The sequence below is a fragment of the Aythya ferina genome (genome assembly GCF_964211825.1).
Source record: "Aythya ferina genome assembly, chromosome: 1".
NCBI classification, from domain to species: Eukaryota; Metazoa; Chordata; class Aves; order Anseriformes; family Anatidae; genus Aythya; species Aythya ferina.
The window spans coordinates 194979740-194992612 of record NC_140296.1 but is presented as its reverse complement, the minus strand read 5'-3'; the positions used below and the strand labels follow the sequence as shown (position 1 = coordinate 194992612).

Here is a 12873-nt window from a genome sequence, read left to right as displayed (position 1 = left end):
TCGTATAAGCAAGATTTCAATTGTTATTAAATTAACACACTCCCTTTCTTATTCATTATAAAGTTTTCTTATCTGTCTAAATTTATACCCTCAGCTGCCTAACATTCAGCTGAGGGTATACTCATGTATAAATGCACTTCCAATATAAAGTTACATATAAAAATGTACTTCCAAATGTTATTCATGTAACTGACACCTTATTCCTCTCTAGAAAGACAGCACCATCATATAACACTGATAACATACAACACTGAGCTCAGAATGCCTGCACTGAAGTGTGATCATTCACAATACTTGTCCTGTATCACAGAAGAACAAACTGATATCCATAACTCTACATATAACTTTGCCTGCAAAACTTTAGGCTTTTGGATTTTCTGTACCTTGCTGTGCCAGCTGAAGTGATTTGCTTTAGATCGTGTCTTATAATTCAGTTTAAGTCTTCCAAGCATAGGCAGATCTCTTTGCCATTGCATAAATTTTGTCTGTCAAGCTGTGAAAGTTTTTAAAAATTAGAAAGTTCGGAACTTTCTTTTTTTTTTTTTTTTCTTTTTTTTTGACTAAATTAATGAAATTATAAACTATCCTGGACTGGTTAGAGATAAACAGTTTAAAAATTAAAATAAGAAGTTTAAAGCTGCTTTTAATTGAACATTTTTATAGCCAAGGTCTCTCTTGGACTGTTCATCCTGATCTGACCCAGTCTTCTCTCACCACCAGTCTTAAGTGAAATTTATGTTTGAACAGTTGTAGGAGGAGTCAGTGTCAGAATAGTCTTTTCAGGCTTGCAGACAGACAAGCTCATAAAAGCTTGTCAAGGACAAAAACAAGTCAAGGGTAGTCAGAATCATTACAGATAGTGTAGAACAAGCTCCTGCAATTTCTAAGGTACCTCCACACCATCAGGCAACTCATACCAGTCATGGTTACTTGCAAGTTATTCTTTGTGTGTCTTCTGTTCAACAGCAATGACAGATTGCATTTGTCATAAATATGCACAGTGCAAATATGCCTTGCTGGTTTTGATCCTTAAAGATCTAAAACTATCATGTTCTTTCGTTTTGGAATTCAAAGATTATTTTTTTCCTATGTTACCATAGTAACAAAATGGTAACTGGGTTCCTATGTTCATTTTACATTAATAAAAAGCTAAACATTATAAGCAGTAGGAACTATGTCATGTTAAGCCTTGATTCTGTATAGTAAGAGCTGCTGTGATTCTGTAAAAATATAAGGTTTGGAATTCGTCTTCTTTTAATTCTTGAATTACTGTAGTTTTTAGGCCTGCTTATCTGTCCATGTGACTGTAGTTAATGGCAAAATCTATTAAGAACAGAGACTCTAGTTTAAAAGAAAGGAAAAATATAAATTGCCTGTGATCTACAAGATTCTTATATGACTTCAATGTTTGGATCTTGATGGATATTTAAGATTCTCCAGTAACTGCCTCTAAATCTGTTAACTTGTGCATTGTAAAACCTATGGGGTTTACAGAAAGGTGTAAAGAAGGCAGAAGTATTAATAGCCGCAACTCAGTTCCTCCAGGGTAAAGGAGTAAAAGAAGTGATAACTATTGATTACTCCATTAGCCAGGGAGCTTTAACCATTTGCAAGATCTCAGGTCCTCCAGGCTGAGGGAATGAGAACTGCTACAGGAGGAAAATGGAATTCAGTAAGATTTTATCAAGGGCAATAAAGTTCTGTCAGGAATGGGAAGTGCTCTACCTGGGTTAAGAGTCACCCTGAACATGTGCAGCTAGTGAACATGGTTTGCTCTTGCCTCTGTTTTTCGGAGGTGATTGATATCTTGTAGGATATGACTCAGTTTACAACACCATACAGAGCTCTCCTAGAGCAGACTCCCTAAGGATTATAAGAAAAGAGGGTGGAACATTTCATGTTACCATCTGAGTGAGAATATTGTCTCCTGGCATTGTAGAATAGATATAGAAGGTACATGTAGAAATTGCAAGAATTTTTCTAGAAAATGTTCTTTTCCTTGCAAATATCCATTGTGTAATTTGCCCATTTCCATTCAACCTTCATGAGGAAGGATCCTCATTTCTGTGCTGGGATTCCTAGTGAAACTATGGGGCACAAGTGAAATGTAGAAAGGAAAACATCAGAATCACCATTAATTATTTAGTCTTCTATGAAAATCAGTGGGAAACTGAGATTTATGGAGACTGAATTAACAAGCTGCTGTGTATAGCACACTAATGATAGTAAAATGAAGTTCATTAGTTCTTTTTGTTTGTTTGTTTGTTTTTGTTTTACAACAAAATCTATTAGTTTCATCTTGAAATAGAATAGGAACTTCTTGAAATTTCAGTGTTATAGAACTAGATAATGATTGCATCAGATGTTCTAAATAGAAGGTGTCTTATGGCTACCTAACATGTGGGGATCAGTGGTGTATAATCAGAATGGAGAACAGAGTAGAGTTACGCCGTGTGTTAAGGATACAGAATTAACCTGTAATTGGAAAATGCATTTCAGCTGAAAGATAGCAGCTTAGACAGAACACTCAATTCATAATGCAGGGCACATGCAAACATTCTCATACATGTACCATATCTGAAAGACTATGACAAGTCACATGAGGGCAGAAAGGTCCACTCTCTAGATCTCAATTGAAGAGAGAGTTTCAGAATCTGAAAGCTACTCCATTACACTGTTCTGGAATAACTGAGACATATTGGTTACAATAACAAAGTTAAGTCTACGTGAGTTGGCCAAAGGTAGAGACCGAAATAGGGAACTGCAGGGATAACTGCATCTGTTGCTGGACCTGCTATGAGACTGCAGTCATCCTTATGGAATAAGGTTGTTGAATATATAGGTATATAAAAATAAATAAATAAATAAATAAATAAATAAATAAAATGCTGTGTATTAATATATTCTATCATAGAATCACTGAGAATTTGAATTGACAGGTAGCTCAGTAGGTCATCTGGTCTAACTTTCCACTCAGAACAGGAATTACCTCCTGTTGTGGTTTAGCCCCAGCAGGCAGCTCAGCACCATACAGCAGCTTGCTCACTCTCCCCAGGTGGGACAGAGGAGAGAACTGAAAAAGTAAAAGAGTGAGAGCTCGTGGGTTGGGACAAAGACAGTTCACTAGGTAAGGCAAAAGACAAGTACAAGCAAAGCAAACAAGGAATTGATTCATTCATTCCCATTGGCAAACAGGCGTTCAACCAATTCCAGGAAAGCAGGGTTTACCATGTGTAATGGTTTCTTGGGAAGACAAATGCCATCACCCTGAACATCTCCCCCTTCCTCCTTCTTTTTCCCAGCTTTTATTACTGATCATGACACCACATGGTATGGAATCTCTCTTTGGTCAGTCTGGGTCACCTGCCCTGCTGTGTCCCCTCCCAGCTCCTTGTGTACCCCCAGCCTCCTCACAGGCAGAGCAGCATGAAAAGCAGAGAAGTCCTTGTCTCTGTGTAAGCACTGTTCTGCAGCAACTAAAAATGCAGGTGTGTTATCAACACTATTTTCATCAAAAATCCAAAACACAGCCTTGTCTGTGAGCCTCTACAAAGAAAATTAACTCTGTCTCAGCCAAAACCATGACACGTGGAATATTGTGTCCAGTTCTGGGCTCCTCAGTTTGAGAAAGACAGGGAACTGCTTGAGAGAGTTCAGCACAGAGCCACGAAGATTATTAACAGAGTGGAGCATCTCCCTTATGAGGAAAGGCTGAGGGAGCTGGGTCTCATTAGCTTGGAGAAGAGGAGACTGAGGGGTGACATTATTAATGTTTATAAATATGTAAAGAGTGAGTATCAGGAGGACAGAGCTAGGCTCTTATCAGTTACATCTAATGACAGGACAAAGGGCAAGGGGTACATATAGTCAAAATCAGACTTAAATATGAGACAAAACTTTTTCACAGTGAGGGTGACGGAGAACTGGAACAGGCTGCCCAGGGGGTTGTGGAGTCTCCTCTGGAGACATTAAAAACCCACCTGGATGTGTTCCTCTGTGATCTGATTTAGGTGTTCCTGCTCTGGCAGGGGGATTGCACTAGATAATCTTTCAGGGTCCCTTCAAATCCCTAACATTCTGTGATTCTGTGACAACTCCATATTTTGTGTAATTTGTAATTTTGTCTGATTCCTCAATAATTGTTAAACTATTGGTAATCCTAAATTGGCCATTAAAACTATTGAAGAAACAGTGAGAGGTATTTGTCTAATATGCCAGCTTCTTCCCAGTGCCACATCTAGGAACAAAACAGCCTTCATTTGCTAAAGTTTGCATATCTCTTGTGTTTTATGACAAAGTTGTCTTTCCTGTCAATAGACATTGGGAGTGAAATATTTCTCGGGAGACAGAATGCAGATCAAACATCTGATGCCTGGGCTGTTATTAGAGCTCCTGGGAGCTCAGGGGCTTGCCAGGATCCCTGTGCTTCTGCAAAGTTATCAGAAGAGGCTGGATATCTTTGAGGATGCTGCTGCATCCCCAGTGGTTAGATATTCCATATGGAGTAAATTCAGTATATGTATGGACACTGTGAGTGTTTCAGTGCCGTAATCATACCCTTCCAGAAATTCTATAGTAATTATCCTATCTAACCCATTTCTACAGATATGAATTTCCCAGAGATAAACTGACAAATAAGATTTTTACTTCAAATGTTATAATGAAAAGGAAATTGAAATCAGACTAATGAAGGAATGAGGGAAAATGTCTTATAGATTTATCAAAACATATTCCTGATATTGACTACTAAAATATTTTCTTCTTGGGTCTTTGATATAGACAATCTGGCTGCTTTTGGGGAGCAGTGCCTACAATGAGCAGTTCAGATAACACAACTAAAGCACCATCATGTCTTTATGTCTCCACTGACAACAAGGAGTTTAGACAACACTGCAGTGCTTCACCAAAGCCAAGCACCAGCCAGCATTAATCACCAGGAGCACAGGAGTCCTGTCACTGTCAGTGAGAAAAAATGGCACTTTTAATGTGCTGTTCATCGCACGGAAATCTCCATTAGATCTAGATGAAGAGTGGAATTCAGTATGAGATTGAGACCTACATCTTGGGGATTAATTCAGTTGCTTAAACACAGGATCCTAGTAGTAAGTGAAGTGCCCTAGAGTTCTTGGTTCCCGGTTTCCGTTCCAGAAGGATGTGGGTGTCATATATGTCTTTGTGTTTCTACAGCCTTAGTGTAGACATCTGAGATATCTCAGGCACAAAAAGAGACCTATGTATAGACAAATAAATTGAGCTCCTAGCAGATAGGCAGCTGAATAGCTCTCTTGCTTCTACCATTGATAAGATCTCTGTTGACTTCAATAGTTCATGCACATGAAACAACTGTAGACAACTACACTTTCTTACTCTTACAAATAATCTCACCAAAAAATGGCTCTTTGGGTTTAAATTCATGTGCCTGAATAATATGCATCAAAAAGTAGATGAAATACAAGAAGGACATCGAGGTGCTTGAGCTAGTCCAGAGAAGGGCGATGAAGCTGGTGAGGGGCCTGGAGAACAAATCCTACTAGGAGCAGCTGAGGGAGCTGGGGTTGTTCAGCCTGGAGAAAAGGAGGCTCAGGGGCGACCTTATTGCTCTCTACAGGTACCTTAAAGAAGGCTGTAGCGAGGTGGGGGTTGGTCTGTTCTCCCATGTGCCTGGTGACAGGATGAGGGGGAATGGGCTTAAGTTGTGCCAGGGGAGTTTTAGGTTGGATATTAGGAAGAACTTCTTTACCGAAAGGGTTGTTAGACATTGGAACAGGCTGCCCAGGGAAGTGGTGGAGTCACCATACCTGGAAATCTTTAAAAGACGTTTAGATGTAGAGCTTAGGGATATGGTTTAGTGGAGGACTGTTAGTGTTAGGTCAGAGGTTGGACTCGATGATCTTGAGGTCTCTTCCAACCTAGAAATTCTGTGATTCTGTGAAATAGATTCTGACCGGAACAGACGCCTGAGTCACTAATGTATAATATGAGAGTCAGAATACAGTGTTTAATATTAACTGGATTAATAACTAACGAAGAGACACCGTCTTTTGCAAAACATTGTGATGTTATACTTCTGTTCAGGAAATGGAAGACTTAGTTCCTATCTGCTTCCCAGTGGCAACAATCCTGAAAACAAACCCTACAAGTGTGATGCAATCACTATAGTATAGGAAAGAATTGATTAATATGTTTCAAACACTATGAAGCTGAGGAGGACCTCAAAGTCTCCCATCTCCAAATGGAGTTTTGAGTTGTATTATTGGTTTCAGTCAAAATAAGGATAGGCTAGTCACAAAATAAATACATAAATAAATAAATAAATAAATGGGCAGTTAGGAAATCAGATGAAATTCATATTCTTTCTTGCTAACATCTCAGCTTCTCCTAGCTAAGACTGAGTCACTTCTCACCATGTATGAAATATTTTCTGTCGGCATTTATAGAACTCTGTCATCCAGAGATGACAATAGAGGCAATAACTAAATTTAAGTACCTCTGTAAGTTGACAGCACAGTTAGCAGGTGATCTCAGTCTCTTAAGCCTATCCATTTATCAAGTCCACTTAAGGAACCAAAACAAGCAATATGAACATGACCCTTATACATTTACTTACAGATATATTACTTTGTGTACTAAATAAATGTTTAGAAGAGCATGGAATGGATTATTTGTAGACAACACTTTGAAACTACAGAAAATGCACATTAAAAATCCTGTTACCTTTGAATTCCTAGTCTTTGTAGCAATGCAAAAGGAATAGCAATATGATACATTTTCATTAGTAAGAATAAATGATCTGGGTTCAAAGAGTGTTTTGCTCAGCCTTTCGCATACATCTCATATACTTCTGTAGGCTTCAACGGATGTAACTCTATGGTTTTGAAAGACATTTTGAAGAAGAGGATGTGCTACATTTTGTGTTGTTTACAGAGTTTTCTTTATAAATTGTCCAAAACTTTCAAAAAGATCAATCTACATTCAGGTCATGTATTTGACAGTGTACCTTTCTTATTACTAATAGGCACCACAAGGCCACATAAGGAGGGGGAAGTCCCTGGTGTGGACTATATTTTCATCACTGTTGAAGATTTTATGGAATTGGAGAAAAGTGGTGCTCTCTTAGAAAGTGGAACATATGAAGGTAAGAAACTTCTACTGCTAAATCTCTCATCTTTCCATTATGTGTTTTTTTGTTTGTTTGTGTTTTTGTTTTTGTTTTTTTTTCTAATTTGATGGGGACATCCCATCATAAATGTGTCATTTCTACTGATACCAGAAATTTGTGAAAAGCCATATGGCAATTATGAAAATATTTTCATATGTGAAATTTAAATTTAGATGGGTGCATTATAATTTTAATATATTATACAAGTTAAGAGAAACAAGATAATACATTGATTACAGTTATAGGAAAGAAATACTATTTCTTTATGGCAAATACCCAAGGAAATTTCCACAAATTTTAAGTTATCAACTCCATTTCTAACATAGGAAAAACAAATTCTTAAACAAATCAGCTATAAAGCTGACAATTCTTTGCATGTGTTACCTTGCAAATACCAATGTATATCAGAGTTTGAAACAGCACTATTTAAGTAAAACAGTAACAATTTTCTGTCATCTCTTATGAGCTTTGTATAGTTATTGGAAAGATAATTTTGATAATTTTGTAATATGACAGAGCTGTCCTAATGACAAAAAATACCTGCACGTGGAGCAAAGAACAAGAAACTTTGTGCAGGGAAAGATTCCCAGAAGAACTGTTTCACCTGATTCAAATCTTTCACAAAACATAGCTGTTCTGAAAGTGAAACTACCATGGCATGGCATTTTTTAAAAACCAGAACTGTTACAGTATTTAAACCTCATGCTTCTTAGAAATATATTAGTATTTAAGGTAACTGAATAGTGGATGTATCCTTTTACTGTACTCTCCAATTTTGAAAGCAAAATGGCAGTGAACACCCTTTTTATGAAAAAAGATGACCTATACATATGAGAATACCTATGTGAGTAGAACCACTTACAGGAAACAGACACATATTTTTACCTTGCAGCAGAAAAACAATGAAGACGTTTTGTCCTGACTTTGTCCCTGTCAAAGAAAGCATCTGAAGATAAATAAGCTATTCAGCCCAAAGAAAATCATTAGCTGTGTTATAAATAGCAGAAAAGAAGATAATCCTTTCTCACCTAATCAGCAGAAAGTACCCACTGGAAAGTAAATAAAATTTCATAAAGAGTTATATCAATACAGAAATTGTAACAAATATTTTCATTAATGAAGGTCAAACAAAGGAAAATATATTTTCTTTTCCTTTCCTACTTTTTTCCCACTGACTGACACCAAATAGTAGAAGTTATAAATATTAATAGAAGTACACCACCACAATTTTATGTTTTTCTGACGTGCATTAAGTAAAGAACCTTTCTGGAAGAACCTTTTTGTTGAAGCTAACTTAAGCGTAGTCTGTCTTTGCTTGACCACGTAATTTCATTAGTTTGTAGCAAGTCTGTAGAGATTGAACTGCTAGGTTAAATTAATTCACAGTGCTCTTCTGTCCCTCGAGGGATACTGAGAGGTGTCTTTTAATACCAGCTATCAGAGCTGAGTGGACAGCAAGGTGAAATACTGGTTGAGGAAGTCTGTATACTTCCTTAGGCTGGCTGGGGACCTAGCTGAAGACAGGGCCAAAGTCATGGCTATACAATGTCTATCATATCATTCTCTGATCACTGATGACAAGTTCACTGAAGTCAGGGAGTCAGAAACTAAAGGAAAACCAAAATAAGCTCAACTGACAAATTTCTGCATAAATTCTTTCTTTGATTCCTATGTGTCAAAGTCAGAATATGTGCACTATGCCAAATAATATGTATTATATTAACTATGTATTACAGTAATATATATATATATAACTTCTTAGAAAATATTCATAGTTCATAGATGCAATTTCTCCTTTTCCCATAGAGATGTCTGGCCAGGACCTTATTAAGTTACATCCCCCCATTTGCCTGATTAATTCCTCATGACTGTAGTACATTCCTCAGGGAAGTATTTTGCTGTTCGTTCAGTCACAAGTTTGCATTGTCTTCAGTGATTAAGTGTATTGTTGGCAGTCATACCAACCAGAGCAAAGAAAATTCCTCCCACCAAAAGAAGATGATTTTTGAGTCCTTCCATAGATTAGCAACTTATGTGAATGTGCCTGTTCTTGGAGCTTAGTTTCTTCTCGGAGGCTCAGGGGCGACCTTATCGCTCTTTATAAGTACATTAAAGGAGGCTGTAGTGAGGTGGGGGTTGGTCTGTTCTCTCACATGCCTGGTGACAGGACGAGGGGGAATGGGCTAAAGTTGCACCAGGGGAGTTTTAGGTTGGATATTAGGAAGAACTTCTTTACCAAAAGGGTTGTTAGATATTGGAATGTCCAGGGAAGTGGTGGAGTCACCATCCCTGGAAGTCTTTAAAAGACGTTTAGACGTAGAGCTTAGGGATATGGTTTAGTGGGGATTGTTAGCGTTAGGTAGAGGTTGGACTCGATGATCTTGAGGTCTCTTCCAACCTAGACAATTCTGTGATTCTGTGATTTCTCATTAAATTGAGATGAAATAAATAAATCAGACTGTGTGTAGTTTTTCACCAGTTAGCAACTACTACAGATGATTCAGTTCATTTACCTTCAACTGTATGAATTCTAAAGAGAATCAGAAATAACCATGTAACCTAGAGGAGAAAGCCAAGTGGTTTACCTGACACTGACTTTTTGTATGGTGACCTATGGTATTTAGTATTTTTAGGAGGCAGGATGTTTTCTCATACAAATGAAAAGACCAGTTACCAATCAAATTTTTATTTTTTTTTTTCCTAGTGCATGCTAATAACAGTTGCAATTGCAACCTGAACCTGGTATAATTCAGAGGCAAAAACAGTTTATATTCTCAGGGAAGAATATTTCTGTACTTCTGACTTCTCAAACACTTAAAAAAAAAAAATCTTCTGTTTACTTATTTACTTGTTTGTTTGTTTTTAAATAGATTTTAATTTATAAAAGTTTCAGATTTAAAAAATAGGATGCTCTATATCCTCTTCACTACATAGACTTTGAATATGCCTTTCTTTGTCACTTTTATGAGAAATGTAAATGACTTTACTGAAAGGGTTGTTCTTTACCGAAAGGGTTGTTAGACATTGGAACAGGCTGCCCAGGGAAGTGGTGGAGTCACCATCCCTGGAAGCCTTTAAAAGACGTTTAGATGTAGAGCTTAGGGATATGGTTTAGTGGGGACTGTTAGCGTTAGGTCAGAGGTTGGACTCGATGATCTTGAGGTCTCTTCCAACCTAGAAATTCTGTGATTCTGTGATTTCTCGTTAAATTGAGATGAAATAAATAAATCAGACTGTGTGTAGTTTTTCACCAGTTAGCAACTACTACAGATGATTCAGTTCATTCTGTGATTCTGTGATTCTGTGACTGCAGGATTCCAAAGTGTTGTAGAAAAGCAGCAATAAGTTCATGATAAAGACTAAACAAAATTCAATTTTACCCATCTTGTAAATATTTTCATTTAATTTTAGTAGGGACAAACCCATGACTATTTCTGTCTTTTCTACATGTATTTATGGCTTTTTGAGCAACTGCTGGAAACACCAAGCCATCTTTATAGACATGAATTCTTTCAAGCATACTTAAAGTAATAGACAGTTGTTGCATGTTTTGCAGCTTGCCTGTGGTAAAGCTCCATGGCAATCTGAGTGATATTATTCAATGCAGAATGAGATAAAAAATAAATTATACAAGGTTCTCTTCCATTCTCAGTCAAATTAGCAGTCCAAGTCACATTAACTTTAGTAAGATTGCCATTAAGTTCTAATTTTGTATTTAAATTTCAGTGAATTTCACCAATACCTTGCTGTTGGGAGAAGCGAATGTTTGCCTGAAGAAATACAAAGTAAATTATTTGTAGTGTGTATATTTGTGTTTTACCATTGTCTTTTACCACTTCTCCAGTAGAAAGGTTGGCTCAGTATAATGTCATCTCTCTGATATGTCAAAACTTGTGTAGAGGCTTATTTACTTCATGGATCACTGACTTCATAGGCTGTTCCCATTTCCTTATTGGATCAGCAAAATTTCTTAGTCAGTGCAGCATATCAGTAGAGAGAAAATGTTCTTGAAATGTATACTGCATAAGAATGGCAGTGTTCATAAACAGAATGTAACAGATTCAATATTACTCTGAAACCTAGATATGCTAAGGCAAATGATTGAAGATTATTATGAAACATCATTACAAAGTATTTATAATGTAAGAGTTGAAGAGCTATGCATACTAGGGGTAGAATCGCCTTTTAAAAGGAACGTATAGAGTAGTGGTACCAGAAATAACAATAATTTTTTAGTGTATATACACTTTGAGAAAAAAGAAATTTGTTTGGTGATAACCTGTAAGGACATATATACATTGCAAAAACACAAATGTAAAAGAGATTTTAGTCATGTGGAACACTATAAGAAATGCATACCTAGAAAAGTTTGTTCATATCTGCTAAAGATGTGGAAAAAAATATGAAAATAAATGAATTTAACCAGTACATCAATGAATAATGTACCAAGAAGTTCTCTCTAATGAATTGTTATTTACTTCAGAAAACTTCCATAACAGTTGTTTTAGCAAAGTCACAATATTTACTCCTAATATAAGAATAGTCCTTAATTTTATCCAATGAAAAGCAATCATTTTAGCTATTGTACCATTAATTCCACCCCAAATTCACTTTTAATCATTACTTTGTGTTGGTTTTTTTTTTTTTTTGGAATTATATCAAATTCTTTCACTGGTTAAAATTCAAAGCTTGTGGAAGCTATTTACCTACTTACATGGTCATGGACTTCCCTTGGACCCATTGTAGTCTATGGTAATATTCCAACTGGTTCACATGAAGACAGAATTTTCCATATTTTTTGACTAATGGAGTATTATTTGGCAGAAGGCTGCGAAACGTTAGCTGCATTTTTCTTATTATCACAGGTATCTTTTTTTAATATGTTCTTAAAGAAACAAATCAACAAAGGGTGAGTACATCTTGTTGGTAAAAACTTAATATTCTGTATTTCTTGTTTATATGAGGTTTAAAAACTTTCAGTTGTTTTAGAAACATTTTCAGAGGGTCAGCTTCCTATTTTTAATTGTGTCACCACTATTGTGCTGTAATGGAAATTGACTGTGGGTCTTTCCAGTGACTGTCTTCCCACAAACTGGCACGTAATTGACACACCAAGGTGCTCTGATTCTGTCACCTGACAGGTGCAGAGTCCTCCTAAAAAAAGGAGACATGAAATTCTGGACAGACTTTCATTCACCAACATCTTCCAAGCCAAATTTAACCTGAGCAGAGACCAAGTCAGGTTTTAAACCTTCTGTTCAATAAATGCTTGTCAATAAACATCTAATTTATGATCTGCAAATTTAAAGTATGACTTAAGGACTGCTTCACATGGACATAGAGTTATTAATTACTGCATTGTGGTGACAATGGCTTTACCATTTGTATTTGATTCCAGTGGTTTTAATTCCATCTTCCATGTAAGAAATTATAGAAAATTCAAAATCCATCCCCCCCCCCCCCCCAGCATGCACCTCATGAGCAACACATCCTGAGCACTCTACAGCAAAGGGATACAAAGGAAATTAATGAAAATTAGGATAATAAATTACTACCCTCCTAAGACCTTAATATCTTGGTTAATGAGATGTTCTGATATAAAATGGTAAACAAAGGGATTGAGGGTAAAGATGTGTAAAGACAAAAATAGAAGCAGTTTTTCAAAAGACATGTATTTACCAGCAGAAAGTATTTTCAAGGGCATAGAGGAATAC

At 36.6% G+C, this 12873-nt stretch overlaps 1 protein-coding gene across 10 annotated transcripts in view; it reads left to right on the top strand.

Annotated features, from left to right (window-relative positions):
- MAGI2 (membrane associated guanylate kinase, WW and PDZ domain containing 2) overlaps positions 1-12873 on the top strand; it is a 768619-nt gene that overhangs the window by 447023 nt on the left and 308723 nt on the right. For all 10 annotated transcript variants that reach the window (XM_084532022.1, XM_084532020.1, XM_084532025.1 and 7 more), the window contains one exon: positions 7016-7135. In XM_084532022.1, the coding sequence (XP_084388148.1) occupies positions 7016-7135 (120 nt within the window). The remainder of the gene's footprint in view (positions 1-7015; positions 7136-12873) is intronic.